General features: G+C 36.0%; 1 protein-coding gene across 2 annotated transcripts in view; it reads right to left on the reverse strand.

Moving 5' to 3' along the window:
* AKAP6 (A-kinase anchoring protein 6) overlaps nucleotides 1–21,630 on the reverse strand; it is a 236,655-nt gene that overhangs the window by 91,642 nt on the left and 123,383 nt on the right. For both annotated transcript variants that reach the window (XM_075030308.1, XM_075030307.1), the window contains exon 8: nucleotides 54–202. In XM_075030308.1, coding sequence (XP_074886409.1) covers nucleotides 54–202 — 149 coding nt within the window. The remainder of the gene's footprint in view (nucleotides 1–53; nucleotides 203–21,630) is intronic.

Here is a 21,630-nt window from a genome sequence, read left to right on the forward strand (position 1 = left end):
AAAAAAAAATACAGATCAGTGAGAATAAAACAACAAAAAGAATAGTTCCCTACCCATTACTTCCCACTGTGTGAACTTTTGACATATCAGCAAACTCTTCCTTTCGCTTGCTACTAGTGTTGTACTGCTCACTGTACAGCTTTAAGGACATCTGTTCAACAGCATCTCTTTGTGCTTCCAGATAGCATAGCTGAACCTCAGCCTAGAAAAAGAAAACAAAGAGAAAAAAAACCACAACAGAACTTTAAAAAAAAAAATTCAGAAAGAATGCATTTAAAACAAGTACTTTTGGACTGCAACAATTTTAACCAAATGATTCACACTATCATTTTTCTCCTTGCATGATAGTCAAAAAGGCTGAACCATTAAGTCAGAGAAAAGTACAGTGTATTCCCAAATGCTAGAACTGAACTATTTAGGTTTCTATCAGAGAATGTGCTATATATTCCATGAGATGTATATCCAATCAAATGCTGCATAATGTCTGGACATGAACAAAAGAGATATTAGAAATCATGCACTATGACAGAACAGGTAGATACATAAAATCGTATTTCTCACAGGCTTCAAGACTGATATTGTTAACACGTTGCCTGTGCTTCATTATTAATGAAAGCCATATTGCTATAGGAATTTTTGTTTTAAATAGTACATGTAAATAAAACCAAGCAAATTGGCATTATTCACATTCTGCTTTCCCATATCTGGCATCCACTGATTACTCAGCAATTTTAATTGCAAGGAAGAAGGCAATAAGTGAGATGTGCTGTTTTCCATCAGACTCTGTGCCTGGCCAGAAGAATGTTGAATAATATTTGGCATCATAACTTATTGAATAGACACTTTATTTATTGCAGCTGTGGTGATCAGTTTTATTCTGAGGCTCAGAGAACCAGATGATAAAAGGATGAAATCTGCTGTTTGCCACACTTGCCCCTAGGAACAGGACAAAGAACAGAGGGTAGAGTAAGTTCAAAAGCACTTTGGGACCAATATGCTATTGTTTTCTTTTAATATGCTTCACTGAAACAAAAACGCATTACAAATTCTGATAATGCTTCAAGACCTGCTACTTCTGTGTAACTACACACTCTTATTTCCATTAGGAGGGGAAGGCCTGCTTAACTGTTTGGTGCTATGGTAAGTAAATGTAACAAGCATGGAGGAAATTTTGTATAAGGACTCTCACATTTTCTACTGCAGGAGGCAAGGAAGTGAAGAGTTTGCTTGGCTGCCGACAGCCTGAGTTACCAATCTATGGAACAACAGCAGCTGTGAAGAGAAAGCAGTGAAAGGGCTAGAGAGGAGGAAATCTGCAAAAACTGGGAAAATGCAGGCACGTGAAGGGAAATAGGCACTGAAGAATGTCAGTAGGGAAAGTCTGAAGGAAGACTGGAATGTCTTTATAAGCTTGTGGTAATAACAGTTACATGTATATTTGCTTATGCCTTGCCTTGGTGCAATTTTTGCTGAGTAATAATGTAGCTGATTTGGAAATTCCATTTCCTTTTAAAATTTCTCTTTCAAACATTTACAGCTTTCTCTCTCAGTTGCTTCATACAGTGAGATTTGTTATGTTTGGCAGTAAACCCCAATATGTTTTTGAGAAATTAAGAAAAAAACAACAAAAAAATATTAGCGAATTTCCAAGGATATAGAAGATAAAAATTCCAAGTAAACGATGCAGGTCTCTTAGTGTGTACATAAATGAAATACAAGGCTTTCATACCTAGTCTAAAATAGTGGAAAATTAAACCACACAGTGTCACCAGTGAAGAAACATTACCTGAATACAAGACTAATTAGTTGAGACTGTCCAGTTAGAGTAAGATGTTAAGGTCTGAGAGCGCTATAAAACATGCTTTTTCAGAAACTATAATTAAAACTGCTTTTTATATAATTCAGAAATGACCAAAAGCAGCAAATAAACAAACATCATCACCTTCTTGTTCCCCGTCCACCCCCAAGTACATTTTCCTTTAGGTTGATAAACAATCCACTTCCATAGTATAGAGGGGTTCCTGATCAAGTTTCTTTTTTGGAAGGATTCTTCACCAGTGAGGAAAATCTTCCAGCTGAGTATTTTGTATTGTCCACATAAGGGTATGGATTTGTTCTTTTAATTTATTCTTACCAGAAAGAGGTTATTCACCAGTTGTTTTTATTTTAGTTATGGTTGACATGACACTTTAAGTCTAAAGCCCTGTTGTGAGTGACCAGCAACTTTCTAAAACAATTACATTATCAATTAAAATCTTCATGATTGTTTTAAGCCTAGAGGTGAAATCTTGTGGAAAACTTTAAGCAAGTCATTTCCCTTATTTTCAGGATGGGTTTGGAAAACAAGATAAGTAATTCTTGCCTTTTTCCTTCGGGTTTTGGGTGGTTTTTAGGGTGGGGTTTGAGGGGGTTGGGGGGGGGGTTGACTGTTGTTGAAATTATGTATACAACCTCCTCTTCCCCCCACGCCTCCCCAGTACTCCAAAAGATGGGAATTCACATGTCACCTAAACTCTGGAACCTCACACATATGAATTAAAACTCAGCTCTTAACTATATGAACACATGCTATTTCTCAAAGAACACAACTATCCCAATGCTTGAGATACACATTTTTCTGGCATTTTCTAATTCCCCACTCTATAATTTCCTCTATATTTTAAAATAAGAAACAATAAAAATAAAGCAAGCAGCTTGATACAGATCTTTCATTCTCTGTTCACTTGCAAAAATATTTGTAAACAGGCAAATCATTAATGCATATGGAAAATGGGAGAAGAAAAAGGAGGATGAAATAGAATAGTGGGGGGAAAGGAAAAACAGGATGGAAAGAGTAAATAAATATATGGAGAGGGATGAATGAGAAACCACTATTTCTTCCTCACAGGTATAAGGCCCTCTTGTACGGAGGATTATGAACTCCATCAACGTCATACTCTACGACTCCTGAATACAAGAAATTGTGTCCCAGTTCTTGTACCTCAGAAGTATGATCCCTCTATAAATCAACTATTTTTGTTTTTAAACCCAATTTCTGTCTTCAACGATTGTGAATACTTACAGCAACTCAAACTCAGGCAGCACAGAGTTTCAGATGGATCTCTCTGATTTCTTTTCTGTATGAATTCATCTATCTCGCTGCTGTACTTAAGCATTTTTTTGTCCCTGTTCCACTGATATCAACCGCAAATCCAAAGAGGCTTTGAAGACCTCGAGTAGGTATTGATCAGTTTAAGTCTCAAAAACCTACACTCTGCAGAAGCTGAACTAACAGGCACAAGGCACAATCAAGAAAATAGTACACAGCACAGATATGCAATAAATCTACTGCAGTTTATTTTCAAGTTAAAATCTTTAGTGATAACGAAAGACTAGTTTTGAAGTATTTTGGCAGAATAAGGTAGCAACTTTATTAATTGCTAATCAAATATAGAAAAGTGATTTGCTTTACCTTCTAGCTTATTTGAAGTGTGCATTTTCAGATTGCCCTACATGCGCTTTCTTGTTACTTAACACAGCTATAAGAACTTAATCTCTATCGCAAACACACCTCTATGGACATGAATATCTAGCAAATCCTGAGAAAGTCTACTGAGATATGCATCATCCCAAATATATGTAATAGAAATTGGGTGGGAGGCAATCATTCATTTACTCTTAGTGCCCCATCTTAGAAGTGGAATTCAGTTTCTTCTTTTTTTCAGAGGATGTAGCAAGTCAGAATCTGAAAAATTGAACATGGAAAAAAAATGCCAAGGAATGATACTCAGCAGTTGTTTTCCACTTCATGGTCCTCTTCTAATTGACAATTTTTGCAGTAAAACCACAATAAATATGCCAGTGATGGTCTGGTTACACACTTGTAAAGATTCTCTAACAGTCACTGTCCTACCAGGATGGAATGAGTTTACAATATTCTGTTGTAAATTAAACTGAGATATTTCCAATAATCAAATGACAAAATGGTCTCATTTTCCTGACCCTGGAGGATCCAATCTCTAAACAAGACTATGAAGAAACACTAGTCTCTGGGGAAAAAACAGGGAAAAAATTCTATACTAGTGTCAAATATTCAGTTCTAGTGATCGATTAATTATAGTAAATATTTTCAAGGCTATTGTCAGAAAGCTCATTTTCTACAAAGCAAGACCTTATAAATAAACTGAGGGAGCCTGGGGTGCAGAATCTGTTCCTTAAGACTGGCTTTGCATGACAACATAGAATGTCCTTTACTATACAGATCACTATATAACATGAAGGGGTAATCAGTGACAATACAAATCAATGAAAATACATTGTATTTCTTGTTAGACCTAATGTTAGAATGACCTTATTCTGAAGTGGAGAAAGACAAGACAAGGGATAATGGCTGTTACTGTGGGAGGAAGGAGATTGAAAGGTTATATTGTATACAGTGTCAAATGAGAGACTCAGAATTTACACCGAAGTAAATTGGAGATGAGAACTCAGAGCTAGTATTGTTCTGCTGCAAATTTTTTTTTATATTGGAATGTAGTAGAATAAATATCACTGAATTGGTGTTTGTCATGGTTCAACCCCAGCTGGCAACCAAGCACCATGCAACCGCTCACTCACCTCCCTCACAGTGAGATGGGGGAGAGAATCAGAAGGGTAAAAGTGAGAAAACTTGTGGGTTAAGATAAAGACAGTTTAATAGGCAAAGCAAAAGCCACACGTGCAAGCAAAGCAAAACAAGGAATCCATTCACCACTTCCCGTGGGCAGGCAGGTGTTCAGCCATCTCCAGGAAAGCAGGGCTCCAGCACGTGTAACGGTCACTTGGGAAGACAAACGCCATCACTCTGAACATCCCCCCCTTCCTTCTTCTTCCCCCGCTTTTATTCACTGAACATGACGTCCTATGGTCTGGAATACCCCTTGGGTCAGTTGGGGTCAGCTGTCCCGGCTGTGTCCCCTCCCAACTCCTTGTGCCCCCCCAGCCTGCTCGCTGGTGGGGTGGGGTGAGGAGCAGAAAAGGCCTCAGCTCTGGGTGAGCACTGCTCAGCAACAATGAAAACATCCCTGAACTATCAACACTGTTTTCAGCACAAATCCAAAACTTAGCCCCATACTAGCTACTGGGAAGAAAATTAACTCTATCCCAGCCAAAACCAGCACAGTATTGAAAGGAAAGTATTTTCAGACAGTGTTTCCTAGGGAGCACAAGTCTTTTGTTAAGAACTATGTTACTGTAAGCAAACTATTCTGTGTTTTAAATATACAAATTATAATACATTCAGTTGAATGTGAATTATGAAAGTATCCTATCTTGCACTATTATTTCTCTACAGTGCTGTAGAAAAACTATACCACTGCCACACTAGACTGTAATTACTATAAAATTACATATGAAATACAGACATAGTTCAATTCCACTGCCATTATCTGAACTTCAGCTGGGTAAAAACATTGTCTCTTAAATTAAAGCACAAATTCGAGTTTCCACCAAACAAGGAGGTGGTCAGATGGCATCATGCAGCATGTAGACTTAGAAGGTTCACCTATATGTATATTTTATAGAAGTGCAAACTCAGCTGCACTATTGTAAGAGGATGCGCATCCCAGCTTGGCACTCTTTATATCTTTGTAATTGGTGAATTTCTTGAGAGATAAAATTGGGAGTAATTCCTTACCAGAATTAAGTTGATCACAGTCACACTTACGTGGTCATATCTATGCCCTCAAGCATTTTTTATTGTTTTCTGTTCACAATATTCTGTCTATTTCTCCACATGATAAAGTTGTGGAGAAAGCTTTATTACAGGACATGAAACAGACCCTGGCTCTGTCACAGATGCAGCTACTGAATAAAATTATGTTGAGGAGTACACAGCTCAAAATATCTTCTATGGAGATGTAGCTTACAGAAAGAGTTCTTTGGCAGGCAGGAGTTTGACCAAAGACTCTATACAGACAGACTTGATCATCCACCACTCCGTCCCCACAGCCAGCCAACAAGTCTGCTGCTGAAAACATTTAGGGTAGAAGCAGTACTTCCAAGAAGTCATGCCAGCATTTAAAATGGCATTGTATAACAGAATCATAGGATCATTTAGGTTGGAAAAGACCTTTAAGGTCATCGAGTCCACCACTTGGCAATGTTAGGCTTCTTGGACTTCAAGTCACTTCTTGGAAGTACTGCTTCTACCCTAAGTGTAGGCATTTTTTGTTGTTGAAGCAGGATGGTAACTCTTATCTTCTGTTGGTTTTTTCCTTTTCTCTTCCCCCCCCCCCCCTTCTGCATAATTAAAACAGGGACATTGCTGCAGTTGACTTCTTTCTTAGTCTGTTACCCTTCTTGCTTTTGGCTCTCCTGCCTCTTCCATCCTTCATCTTGCACACTCTCTTCAGGACTGAATCAGATTAAAAAATAATCCTACAGCATAAAATGTGTTTACTGAAAGTTGAACATTTGATAGTCCTATTATAAAGGACACGCTGTGTTTTGATCATGCAGGAAATTAATTCTGTTAATCAGGGCATGCTTGTTACCAGTTAAAATCTTAGCAAAGTGTTTTTATCATCAAAAATCTCAGATATGCTTTTATAGTAGTAATAACTTTATCACTTTGTTTTTCAGTGTACTAAAACCATCACAACAATGTGAAACCTCCACATAGAATGAGCAAAATTACAAGGCAACAACATTCTTGCTTATCAAGGTACTTAAACTCATTGTAGAGTTTAAGTAACAGCAGTAACAGCAAAGTGAATTTTAAGCCTGTCCACAGGAGCCATAAAATGAAATTTTAGATAGAGTAGGGCTGTGTTATAGTAACTAGAGCTTCAGGCAATTCCAAGAGCCATCAGAAATAACGGGGGGCAACACCTTTTTGCAGGGTTTCCCTTGGCTTTCAGAAACACTTTTTTTTTTTTCTGTTTTGTTATAAAGATTAGGAACATGAGCTGTGACTTCAGGACTGTGGAGTACAAATGCAATCAGTAGCGTGGCCTCAGCAGCATTGTCTGACCAAATTCATGGAGGTGTCCTGATCATGCTGTTAATTTAAAATCTGGAACTCTGGTGTCTAATTCCTGACTGTCCCCCTGCCTTTGGTTCTGTTCAGTGTAACACTAAATACAACACAAGACTGTGGCCTGCCCTGTGCAGCAAACAGATCTCAGCTATGTACCCAGAGAAGTTCCCTATATCACAAATACCAAAAAAGCATTGAAGACAAGTATGAAAGGATTAACCCCTCCAGAAGCTTCCAAGACTGTGGATAGTTTCTGACAATAGCATCCCAAAATTGCAGGGTGAAAAAAAGTCCTTGTAAGAGTGGGAATTCAGCAATGGCCAGTATCTTTTGCTACTTTTCTCGTCTTCCAGGTCTGCACCTCCAGCCTGCAGAACAAGAGAGTGACAAGCAGGATGCAAAAAAGGGATTGTAACAACCAGGGGCCAGGTGGGGAACAGGCTTGCTCTGACAACAGAAAGGGCTGGGATGACAGAACAGTGCTTTTTAAAACCAGGCAGAATACACAAATTAACAAGGATGCAGATCCAGCCGAACCCATCAACATAAGAGTTAGAGTGCACTTCATCGAAACTGCCACATGCCTTCCAGCTCCTTCAGTGACACTTCTTCCCTTGCCAAAAACAAGGACTATAAGCCCAAATAGTCCCATTCTTACAAACCCAGAAGAATCTGTCCTATTAAAGTAGCAAATCATCAACGCAACCTTTTGTCTTGGTTTCTTTCCTGTCTGGCAAAGATAACAATTTGTTATGGCAGGTCAGAACACAGATATGTTGTACTTAAACACAAGGTTGAATACTTTCCAGGCCAGCCTCAAGATCCCCAAGTAGTCAAGAAGAAGAAAGACTAGTCAGACACAGAAAGTCTTTCCTCAATGTGCTAAAATTGTAAACTTAATCTTACTTAATTAAAACCTCCATTATTTGGACAGGTCTGATTGTTCCTACCATTCCCTCTGTTTGCACTTTTAGAGCAATGAAGTGGCTTAAAAAGAGATTGTTAAAGAGTCTGCATATCATCCAAAGCACTGATATTTCTAAAAGTCATGCTCCTCTAAAAGGCTTGTGTACCAAACCACATGGACAGGCAACACACCTAACTCGGTCTGTAGGGCTGGGTATTTAAAATGGCCACGGCCTTAAGGTTAAAGTTACCAATGTTCAGAATTCAGGACAGCACACATGTGCAAGAGAAATTCCAGAGTGATGGTGCACATTCCTCCGCCCCCAACTCTGCAGCAGATTGACATGTACATTTCTATTTAAAAATAATGAGGGAAGGTAGGTCTTGCAAAACCAATACCTCCTAGGAAAAACTACCCAACACATCCCAAGAAGGCATGACTGAACTAATATAAAAATGCTACGGCCTTTTTCTTGGAAATTTTGCTCAGAGATCTACTTTGAGCATATTTTAGAGAAATCTCTTTCCTCACCGTTGGGAGCTGTACTGCCTTACAGTGAAATGAAACCTGATGACTTATTTGTAGAAAGTGGCTTCTAAGTTATCTGAATTTATTATAATGAAAAATCTCATTTGGAAGTAAATGTAAGGTAATTATTGACTTCTTTAAACTTGCAATGTATGAATCTGAAGTTACTTTGGTAATACACATTGACTGTTAATTAATTTTACCGTACTGTAATACTATTACTGCTTTATGTTTTGGTATCTTTTAATGAGCAGAGATTTTTGTGTAATTCTGTTACTTATGCTGAAAGGAACATACATAAAATGTAGAAATGACTAGTAAGATGATGCCATACTACAGAAAAAATGTGAAATCTTTTTTCTGTAATACTACATAATTTGTGTGCATGTTACATAGTAATTATTTTAAATACTGCATAAAGAGTTCGATTTTTTTTCCCAAGTAGCTCCATTTTAAACTTCTATATGCTTGAGAAATGTTTCATATTTATTAACCTAATCATTACAAATATGTGTATATATATATAACAACTAGTTCCACAATTTCCTATACGTACCCACTCACAAAATTGCAGAAGTTTTGGGCTAAAGACTCCTTTTGATTCAATATTTTGAGTGGCTCAATAGTATCAAGCATTTCCAAGTCCAAACTCCTACACTGAGCATACCACAAAGGCTCTCATTGAATGCTTATATGGCTTGTTCTGAAATTGAAGTAGATCCTTTCCATGCCTAGATAGTCTATTTGATGTTATATGACCCCTAGATATGGGAATGTTTTCATACTATAAAATGTAAGTGGTTTTGTTTGTTTGTTTGTTTTTTAAATTAAGATCACTTTTCCCCCTCTTACTGGGAGAATTTTTTTTTCAACAACTTTTTAGATATTTAACTATTAATGATATAAAATTGTGCAGACGTGAACACCGGACTCTGTCTCCACTGCAAGATTAAATAAGAATAGGCAGAGTATGAAGGAGGATAAAAACTACGTGTTAACTTAATGAATTTATTTAATAACAGCAAGGAAATTTAGAGTAGGTATTTTTCTCTGTACATTATTTTTCCTATCCATATACATATGAGAGTTATATATACACGGGTTTTGAGAAAAATTAGAAACAGAAAATTCAAAAAAGAATTTTGAGGGAATTTAAAAAACTATTTTTAGTAGAATATTAGTAATTATTGTAGCAACAGCAAAACATACCTGAATATGTTGATTTGTACAACTGCCTTGCTGTGTATAAAAAGCAGGCATAGACTGCTGCTCCTTTGAGTTTATTTATGATCCTCAGATGAGGACCCTCTTGAAGCACCTGACACCTACTGAGGTAGAGGAAACTGTGAAAAGATAACTGTTTTAAACATAAAATATTTGTAATGCTGAGAGGTCAGCTTTGCCACTGCTGACTTCATTGCAATTTGCATACTATTAAAGCATTACCCATAATGTTTGTAAAATTTAATTTTAAAGCTATGCTGTTAAAGATGTTTGCTGAATTGTAAGCACCTAGGACATTTGGGAAATTTGTTAACACTTTGATAGTATTTCTGCCTCACTTTGCTTTTTATTTAACCCTCCCCCCCAATCACACACTTACTATTCTCTTTTTCCATTTTACGACAATGAATCTCATTTTAATGCAAGATGAGATACTTAAAAAAACCCCAGTATACTGCAACAGTACAGTAATGGAGATAACTTCTCCTTTTATTCTCAATATATTTAAGTTTGTTAAAAATGTCACTAACTTATTTACTTTTTGCTGGGGGCTGAGATCCAATTATACTCCTATAGACTAGAGGTGATGGTTATGATTTTCTACTTCACTCTAATACACGCTTTCTCATTAAATCTCACAGCTCGGTAATCACAGTCATCACATTCATGTTTCAGTGCTGCATTCATGCTCACATTCTCTTCCCCTGGATTTCCACCCTCCTTCCCCCACTCCCTCCCCCAAGGTCTTTATTTACTCCCTGGCAGAAACTGCAAAATTAAAGATGTATAATGTGCAGGTACAATATTTGCTTCCTTTGCTCTGCCAGACTAGCACTTCACTCTAAAATACACTTTGCGAAGAACTGATATTAACTGGGTTACTATTGTACGTGAACTACTGTTCCTCTGTGAAGTACTATAAAAAAGTGTCCTTAGATGATAATGGAAAGGATGGAGTAAAGCAGGAACAACAAGAATTACTTTACATATTAATAACAACAATTTAGTTATCAAAACAGTACAGAACAAGAATGCCTTTATACTGTGCTTTAAAAAATTTAGCTTCCTAGGGTTCTAATAGTCTTTTCCTATGGTTCAGGAATGCACAGTAGCACTCAGCCCAGCGCCTGTATCCTTATTTCAAAGAGAATCATTCAAACCGACATCCACCCTGTCAAGAATCTTGACTTTGAGCTGCTAATGCAGAATAAAAATCAATATAAATTTTGATCATTTGATGAATATTTACTTCTTTCTTTGGAGCCTGGGGATTTAGAATTGAAAACTGCTGAATCAAGTCATTTTATTTTTTTGTGTTTGTGCCAACACCAATTTACTACCCTCCTGAAAGTTCCTGAACAAGATGTCTCATGTGGCATACATGTTGGGTTTTCCTGTCAATCATAACTGTGTGCCAGTAGGGAACTATAAACATTTTCCTTTCATACTCTTAGTTGTCCAAAAAGGAGTATTTTGATTACTTCCCTGGAAAAGGTAAACTTGTCTTATTTAGACATACTGTAGAATGCCTATGTCTATTTTTCTTGGACTGCTGTGGTGCCTAAATTGATACTATCTATTATACATTTTCTTTTCAGTATGAGTTGCTTCATATGAAGAAACAGTTTACAATCATTGCAAACAAAGCTTAGTAACACAAAACAGATAAAGATCTATATTGACATTATCAGTTCCCCTATGTATTTTCTGAAAAACTGCATGAAAATTCTGACCAGTATAATTTGCACCAAATGTTTGTGAAAATGAAGATAGCAGGAGATAAATAGATCCCACAAGCGAGCAATTAAGATGCAACTCCAGTTTGCATTTCATCTTAAAAAGAAATGTACCTTCAATCTTAATAAAATGAGCTTCTAAAAAATGTGTATGTAAAGCTCCTATGTTTCCATAGTGATTTGTGGGGGGTGGGGGGCAGAGGGAAAAGGAAAAACGATGCTTCTAAATTTGAAAAAGACCTAGATTAGTTTAACAAGAACTGTAAATGCAAGCAATTTTCATCTTGCAAAATTTTTTTATATATGACTCAGTGGCAGACAGGCTTTATCTTAAGGAGCAATTTTGTTGGTCTCTTATAAATTAAATAAAAGTGGCAGCAGCTGTCTTTCAGAAGGCTGATATAGGCTTGCATAGTCATATGATATTATGTAGACAGATGTTTTAAATAAAATAAAATATTTAGATTGCTAGATACCTTGCTAGATACAAAGGCAATTATAGGATGTCTTTGTTAAATTAAATTTCTCATTCTTCTGAGAAGAAAAAAAGGGACTTGTCCTGGAAACTGTACCAACAGGAAATGATTCTATATCTAAAACAGCTGGAGACTGTAACTAATATAAATTTACTTGAAAATAAAAATGCTGTATGCCTCTAGAGACATGCAGCAACATGCAGTAAAAACAGATGTGATATAAAATTATTTTTAAAAACCTCAGTTTATATATTCATATAAAATATTAAGATATGATCCACTCATGTAGAGAGACTGTTCAAGGCTAAGACAAAGTAACAGAACAATTAAAGCCCTAAAATGTAGCAAAAGTGACATCTCTTTTCTAACAATAAAAACTTTTTTTCATGAATACTGTCTTTTCAGAAACATGTTAGACACCTTACTTTGACAAGGATTCTAATGTGATAAAACTTTATTGCATTACCAAGACAAAATTTAGTGGAAACCTTTTATCTCAGCACTTTAAGGTAGATTTTGATTCACATCTATGTTATGTGTGTCAAAGCTCCAAAAATAACTTTAAAAGAAAAACCAATATTCAGCACTCAAATTCTTTAGATACTGTATTTAGGAAAGCTTTCCACAGTGTAAAAGGGAATTTTGCCAGGGTAAAGACTGCACAATTTGGTCTTATGTGAACTCTTTAAAAAATATACCACACATTCTAGCCCATGACTACCTAATGCAACTCAATCTATTTGCTCTTTCCATTTTTGTTGAAAACACCACAGTATAACAGACTGCTTTCTGTGTACTTGCAGTTGTTTTACTCTTCCCCAAGACCTCTGTTACAAACTTGTCATGACTCCAGGCCCAAATCTCCTGATTTGGCTAAAGCACCTAAGGTCTTCACTTACTCATAAAGCAAACATTCCGGGAGGAGTACATATGCCAAAATGTAAGAATAAGAACTGTACAGGTGTGCCTTTCAAATCACCATTGACAAAAATCCATCCAAATTTGCATGGCTGCTTTCTTCCTTGCTCCCTAATAAAATGACACTGTAGAATCACTTGTTCAGGGTGCTTTTTATGTAATATTGTTTCATAATTTGAACAATGAATTAAACATTTTTCTCTCTCTCATATCTAACAAAAACACCCCAGCTAAATAAAACCAAACCAAATACACCCAAGATATCGAAAGTGCTATAGTCCCTATACAGCAAGAGAAGTAAATGGTGTTAAAGATTCCTTTCAGAAAGCTTCAGGTTGGATTGCTTTCATTTTTTCCAATAGCCTTAATTGGCTAAGTGCCTTTGGGCCAACTAATACCCAGAGAGACCTAAACTCAGTAATCTTGTAAATACAATGATTTCAACAGATATTCATCAAAGACATGACCATTACACAAGATACTGCCCGTTTGGTGCTGTATTATTTCTCATTTAAAATGTAGTTAAAATTCCTGAATTAATACAAGATTTACTGTTACAGTATTCTGTGCTACCAAGAGTCCAACAAACAGGAGACATTTGGCTATTATTACTTAAGTTTAGACAGATATTTAAATGGATACAAACAAACATTTTCATTTCACAAGGAAAACGAGCCAGGTCCAAAGCATACTGAGAATAGCAAAATCATTCCTCTCAAGATGTAGATGTCCAAAGATGACATATGTGTGTAACAAATATTCACATGACTATACAACTGCATAATTTAATCTTTTTCCTTCAAACAGTATTAGGAAGTATAACTGAGATGACAATAACATATCACAGTATCATATGCATACCTGCTGCATCTTTTTATTTTAACACCTGAGCCATGAAAATGTGACTTTTCCGCAGCTAAAATAAGATGCATATTGACTCAGGGAATCTGAAGTTCAAGTACTACAAAAAATATCTGTCAAGGGAAAGCTTTAATTAAAGGATGCACATTTCCAGTAACCATAAATAAGACAATACTTTGTGCCCACAGAGTACATGTAAAAAACCATTCTACTGTTAAAGAAGTTGAGTATTACTACATGTGGATTCTGGGCACTCAGATTATGATAAACCTTAATCTGTTTCTGGAGACAAAAAAAGTGTGAGTTCTAAACTATCTAATGACCTTACAACATGACGTGGGCTCCTTAGAAGTGAAAATAGCAACAAAAGTCATTACACACTGATTAATCTAGACCCAAGAGAGGTCACAAACTGATAACTCATAAGTCAAGGGTCGCTACAATATTTTAAAACAAGTATTTTAAACGCAGTTTGGTAAAAGGGTTTTATTCTAATCTCACAAATTCCTTAAACAGATTGATTGATACTGTGAAGATTTTTTTGCTTTTGTCATAGTATTAATTAAAATGGAGGCATTAAGCCTGAGTGTTACAATAGACTATTACAGCTTTTATTAACAGGCACAGGCAATCTATTATACAGATAGTCAGCACCCACTGTAGTGGGATGGTCTAAGGCCTAAGGACATTTTAGCAGGAAAATATATGGGTACAGGTGAGAGATCCTGATAATATAGCCACAGGCTAACCTTGCGCTCCAGGTCTTCTTTGCTGAGCATCGTTGAAAACTGAGCCTCCAGTGGTCTGTTTCCACAGAGGTCACATAGCAATTATGCTTGGAGATACTTTTGCATTACATGTTCGACCAAAATTTGGATCCTACCACAGAACCCTACATCCATTCTTCAACTGTGTGTCCAAACCAACAAAAGTTAGCATGCTTTTTTTGGATCTTGGTTTCATTACAACTGAACCATCAATGTCTTATTGGAGTAGGCTCAGATTAAAAGTTCAAGTCTTGGAGCTATCAGGAATAATTACCATAGAAAGTTGTATGGTAGCAGGACATTACGGTCTTGTTTATGGAGCTTAGGTAGAATTTCCAATCAGCATGATTGCATCTATTTCTAGTGCTTTGTTAATCGCTTCCTGAAGCTGCTCATTAAAAGCTCCTATGTCAACACGTAATGCTGTGGTGGCTGAAACAGAGATTGGGAATACAATCACATCTCTTGGCTTGGCTAAGAAGTACACTGCAACATTGCACACTTTATCACAAATGCTGCTTTCCCATTTGATAAAATGCCTTACCATGTCATGGAACAGTGGTCATTTATTTCAGAGGAACAAGCTGAATCTTCACCATTAAACGCTGGATGTGAGTAAACATCATTCTATTTTTGTCTCCCTCAACAATGGAATTGCAGTGAGACCCAAGTACAGCAATTTATAACATCTCTCTTACAACAGCCACAGAAGTGATGACAGCCCTAGACAATAATCACTTGCCAATACCATAGTACTTACCTACCAACTGTGAAAGCTCTCATAGCTGTAGTCAATAATTGAACCGACCAATTCCACTGTGCTGCATGTGATTGGTGATATTATCCCTTTAAGTGTGTTATTTAAGTTTGCAATGCAGTTAATTGAAACCCTACTAGATGCAAATCAAAAGTTTCAGCCTTAATTGAGATATTTTGAAAATTGAACCCATTGCTTCAGGCAGGTGCTACATGAGATTCCATTAATATAGGTAATTAACATTAGCCTCTGCTTTAATTAACATGCACACTTTAATTAGTAAAGCATTAACCAACATTAAAAAATCTGATCTTCATGCATCACAAAAACTGCAAAGTTATGACTATGTTATTTTTTTCCAAGACTGTAAATCATACAACATATCAATTCTTACTTTCTTTAAATACATCATGATATTTTTTAAAAAAATATACATATAAAATCTACATCTTGTTTAACTGAACATTTAAAATAGCGGGAAAGATTTCTTAAGAATATCTAAAATATGAAGAAAGCTCACATAATACTTTGAAACTTCTGTCTAAAATTTATAAATATGTATATTATATATATGTGTGTGTGTATCTAAATAGTTGCTTTATAAATGAAAATAATTCAGCTGTAATCAGATCCATTGCTCACTGTTAATTCTATGGCAGAGTCCAAGACAGTATTTTCCGGAGCTGGCATTTTAAAAATAAATGTCCTGTCAACAGTACTAGCTTTGTTTCCCATTGTGCTTGTTTTAACATGTAACATTTTAACATCATGCTGCTCCCCAGAGTAAGTAAGCCTATGACTGCCAACACATGTTTGCAAACATGAACTGAATGTCTTCTTGAGTTTGCTCAGAGCCTTAAACAACATCCTCAAGAACTAGCCTGTTGCTCCAAAACTTTTTGCCCTACTGTGTCACAAAGCCCACTGCTGAGCATCATCACCTCTGGGAGCTGAAGTCACTGGGGAGCTGTAGTGATACAACTGAGCTGGTTCAAGATCAGCCTTTCTGCCCAGCAGGTCCCATTTACAGTTGTACAAGTTCTATAAGCAAGGGAAATTGAACAAGTGCAGTTACACTTATGCTTTCAAACCAAATACAGGAATATTTCTTTGATACGGACAAGGTCTTTATGACTCTGTTTTATTTTGCATCTGAAGTTAAAATTCTTATTTAGAAGCATATCTAACATAAGGAACCCCATCCAAGCCTGTGAAACTAAATGGTGCAGAGCTCCAGCCTAAAAATCCTTCTTTAAATAAAATTTAACATCAGTATCTTTCAAAATACATTTCCAAACAATGCAAAGATACCTTCATCTTCCTAATCCTTCCCTTCTGTTATGCGTTTACCCATATGATCCTGACAGCTTTGCTTTAAATACCTTAAGTTCCATTTCTACAACCTCATTATTACCACAAAGAAGATTTCTGATCCACTCACTTTATTTCCTGTGTTTCCTTTCTCAATATGTAGAGGTGGAATGTGTATTAATTATTGTTATACAGTTCTCACAGCAAGATGTTGGATGTGTTGGCTTGAATAATACTGTAAGCTGAAACCTAGATCTGTTTCTACAATTTCTGCACGTTCTGAACCTCCACTACATTTGGCAGTCAAAGGAATGGACGATGTTAAAGGACTATATACTCTATTCATATTGCATCCAAATATCTGCAGATCTCAAAGACAGCATGTACATGTGCAGAGAAAAGAGTATGTCCTTTCTGAAGCTCCTAGAAGTACCACATCAATGTCACATCAGGGTTCTCTTTGTTTCTTTTTGCTAAATGGGAAAGAACTTTCATGAAAGAAACATGAAGACAAAAAAATGCTTTAAAACTGGAAAGATTCACTTAATCAATTTTAAGCACTTTTTCTCCATGGGAGTAAATCCTACATTGTGTTTCATATTCGTAACACACACACACACACACACACACATCTCAAATGTAAGGCTTTCCAGACACTGAATCTACAATGCTTCCAGCTAAAAAAAAAGCTAGATCTCTTTCATGCAATTTGCCAGAATTTGTGGGATTCTGCAGGACATTTTGTGGAATTTTGACCGTTCTCCCTGAAATTAAAAGAGCATTACAGCTAAAAGAATACTTTGCTGACTGCTTTTCATGGCATGTTGTTGAATTCACCATATTTTATATCCTGCAAAACCACAGCTAGACTGAAACCAACACAAATAGTCAAAATCTGTCCTGACTTGCATCTGAGTAACCCACAGAGATCAGGAAACTATTGTTTTCTGTAAAGTAATGTAACAATACTTTTAAAACAGTGATATTCACAATACAGAACAAGAGCTGTTCAAGGTCTGCACATATTCAGATTTACATGTAATACTGATTGAATCCACAAAAATATCTCTTTTGTCTTATTTATTTGGTTGAATTTAACTACATATTTTCTTCCCATGGGAAGTAACAAAGAAGAATAAAATGTGTAAATCGCTTAAAAAAATTCTAAGCAGCATCTTGACAATCAAAGTAGTCTCATCCTGAGGTGGAGAACCCACAGTGTATTGTCCACACAATAATCAAGGAGCCACAGAAACCCCTGTTCCTCTGTAGAGTATGCAATAACTACAAATGGCCAGCTCTTCTACAGTCCCATCGGAAAATGATCCTCAGGTCATCATTGCAACGTAATGAAATAGCTGGCTTTACCTATCACTCTTTCACTGTTTCAGAGGAATTCACCCTATTGTTGAGCAATGACAACAGAAGGATAGAACGAGAAACTTCAGTTTTGACTGCAGTAATCTGCAAACGTAGCTGGGTTTGGGTGACAAAGAGTTTCTGATTCCTTTCACAGCTGGCTGTACTACCTACATGAGCCTGAAGTTAGGGTGATGGATTTTACAAACACTCTTCATTAGTCCTGATACCACGAAGTTAAAATAGACATGCTTCCCTTTTAATACCAAGCTAAAAGTTGGGAATAACTGGCCCAGAAATTCTACCATACTAAAATCAGTTCTTCATTCATCTGTGCCACCATTTCTGTTTCCTTATGTAAACTTGTTCAGACTCTTATAAAAAATGAATGGCTTAAAGAGTCCTAACATAGTAAAAATATATGTCATACAATATTATAAATAAGCAACTTCCAAATCTGCTAAAACTATCAGTTTTGAAATATGAAAATTGACTTCTCAAACTGGTCAGTGCAGTAGGTATGTCCTTCTTCAGTGCAGTGTTTTTCTTGAGTAAACAATTGTGTAAAAGAAGTTTCAGGACTTCCAGTAACACAAGAATTATGAACATAAAGGGAATTAAGTACATTGCATTCATGACATTTTGAAAGGTTTCTTCCCCCCCCCCCCCCCCCCCGTGAGGTCTTTAAAGTGCTACTGTTCCGAATCTTCTAGCACCTCTAGCAAAATACGCTAAACAGAGAAAATGAAGGGTGAGTTGTGTTCTGTCAAAGTCAATGGCAATTTTCTTATTATTATTTCAAGCAAGAAAAACAAGTCATGTGACAAAAATTAAATAAACTCATAACTTCAAAGATATGGATTTCTGACACCAATATTCTACATATTTTTAAGATAGGGTATGCATACTGTAGCGTAACTATCATGGTATGGGGTCACAAGCAAAGAAAAGTTTGAAAGCAAGTGCAGAGGAGTCAAAGTTTTTCAGCAGTTACAGGAAAAACTGAATTTTACTGCTCTAAGAATAATGTAGCCCCCTTTTATCATGAGGAAAACAGGACAATATGGGGTTCAGTTAATAACTTGGGCTGGAACTTGAAATGTCAACCTTGCTTCTCCTATACTACTGCAGGAAGAAAGGGCTGAGGACACCAAATCTCTTTTGTTCACTGAGGGAAGTGGATTTTGCCTTCCTGTACTAGCTGCCACTCCTTCTACACCAACTTCTTCATTTGCAGCTATACATTTCCCATGACTTAGACACAAACTGCAGACAGCAGGGTCACGGCTACCATAGACAACTGCCTACCTTGCATTGTGGTGAGAGCCATCCCTTAAGCTTTCTGTTCTTTTTCTGACTCTAATAGATGGTCTAATAAAAGATATTAAACTTTGCCTCCCTTGTTTATAGTTCATAACTTGTCCTTACACACTAAAGTTATGAGCAGTCTTGCACCATATAGAGTTTGACATGTTCTGAAGCACTACTTTTAAACACACCTGGAACACTTCTGTCATCACTAAAAGCAAAATGCGCATGATACACAGCACCTGATGTCCTTATGTTAAGAACAATGACTTTTCTTAGGCTATGAAAATACATGGATAACATCTTGTATGAACTGGAATGATAACTAGTATTTTTGTCTCGTGGAGGTTTACGAGTAATTTGGCAACTTATACTTATAAAAGCCACAATGAATATGAGACTGCAACTTTGAAGTTAACACACTAAACCAATCTTGAAAACTTACATTTTATTTTTCTACATTTAAAATGCCATAATATAAAAGACACTGGAACATCAGAAACAGTCACTTTGATAGGCACTATATTACATGGCATGTCATTTACAGACCCACTATTTTTTCAAAAGATAGTAGAGCAGTGCACCTTAGCATGTTCCTGAATGGCAGTGTATACTTTTAGTTTGAGCTTATAATTCCAATTAGTATCCATTTCAGTCTGATATAACCTATTTCTAATTACATAATATCAACCCTGAACTTAAAATCCTACCATAAAGTAGGAACAGTCCACTTAAATGTTGATTTTTTTTCCTGTGCTTGCATGGTTGTCCTGGAATCCTGGAAAGAGTATTTCTTTCTCTGTTGGTTTTCCTACTTGCCAATACTGACATTCACTATTTGTGTCTCTGGCAGAACTTTTGTTCACCACTTGATTTGCTGTCCTATTGAGACATTACCAGGAGCATGGGAATTTTGCTTCTGTACTCAGAGAGAGAACCCTTTCTGTTTCTCTTTTCCTTCTTACACAACATCAGCCTTAAAAATCCTCTGTAATCAAGTTATATATTTTTCTTCACTACAGATAAAAAATAGAGGAGCTCAATATTTCTCATCAACAAACATATTTACTGGCTGCATTTGTGTTTAGTTTGTTTAATTGTTAACAATTTCCTAACAAAGTTCAAGCACAGTATGCTAACTTCATTCAAGGAGAAGACCTTCTGCAATAAGTGGAAATACCCCAGGATTCATTTGCATTTTGCATCTCTTTAGACCAAAAAAAAAAAAAAAAGGAAAAGAAATTATAGAAACTTAGGAGAAACTTTGGAGAAAAATTAAAGGTAGGTAAGTTTTGATCATTTATTTCTTCTTGCCAATTGACATACATAATAGAAAATGGTAGAGAATAGGTTAAACAGTCTAAAAGGATTTTAACCTTAAATTTGACAGAAGCTAAATGGCTGTGACATTGGGTTCTTCTACTTTATTCCAGCTAGTAATCCACCTTCAAAGTTCCTGTCAGGTAAATGACCTTGTATTTCATTAACTGATAATTAAATGGATTTATTCCACTAACGGTTTTAATTAAAATGCTAGAAATATTGATTACCCCTCTCATCCTTATTCCCCCAGATGAAAAAAAGGTTTTAGGAATGTTTATTTAGAGAAGACAGAGAATTAAATTAGATTGAATCTCTATGAGACCTGAAGACTGGTTCTTTCATTTCTGCTGCTCAAGCAGAAAAAGGTTTCAATTTTTTGATGTTTGATTAATTATTTTGAAATCCATTTATGCTTACCTTGGTGTTTAATTAAAAATGTCATTTTTAGCATAATTTAATTGGCTATCTGTGGAAGACTAACTTCAAACTTATATTTAAAAAATGTTGTGTTTTTTTTAATTTGGGGTAAAAGAAACTTTTTACTTATTTGCTTTTGCTGTAAAGGTATCGTCTCATGAATGAAGAACTAAGAAGGGCTGGAGCGTAACTGGATTTTCTACATTTGAATATGAGGATACATATGCTTATGAGTAATGCAGCTTTATTTGGCTGTACACTTGAATCCATTACCAGTCATTTAGAATCTCTAATCTAACAAATATGGAGTGTGTGCCGCCAAATATGTTGGATTTATTGTTACTGACATTAACCAAACTCTCTGCAGTGTGTCCAGAAATGCTTTCAGTATGGGCTGGGATCCTTTTGCAAATGATTTAATATACAGTATGTACTACTGAAAAAAGCATTCAGTTCCATTTATAATCAGCAAACAAATATTAGAAAGGAACACTAATTTTAAGTATTAATTGCAAATTTATCTACCTAGTTTTGTGCACATAAATGTGTGAATATTTCACTGTTTTCATACCCTATTGTCTTACATATCCAAAATTTGCTTTCTTCATGAGCCACTAATCCACTGAATAACCTACTTTTTTTCTTAACTATGAAGGAGATATTTAAATCAAACTGGTTTGTATCTTTTCAATACCAAATAAAGATATGTTGTAGTCTTATAAAAAGCACATTTTGTTTCCA

Source organism: Buteo buteo, chromosome 6, assembly GCF_964188355.1.
Source record: "Buteo buteo chromosome 6, bButBut1.hap1.1, whole genome shotgun sequence".
Lineage (NCBI taxonomy): Eukaryota > Metazoa > Chordata > Aves > Accipitriformes > Accipitridae > Buteo > Buteo buteo.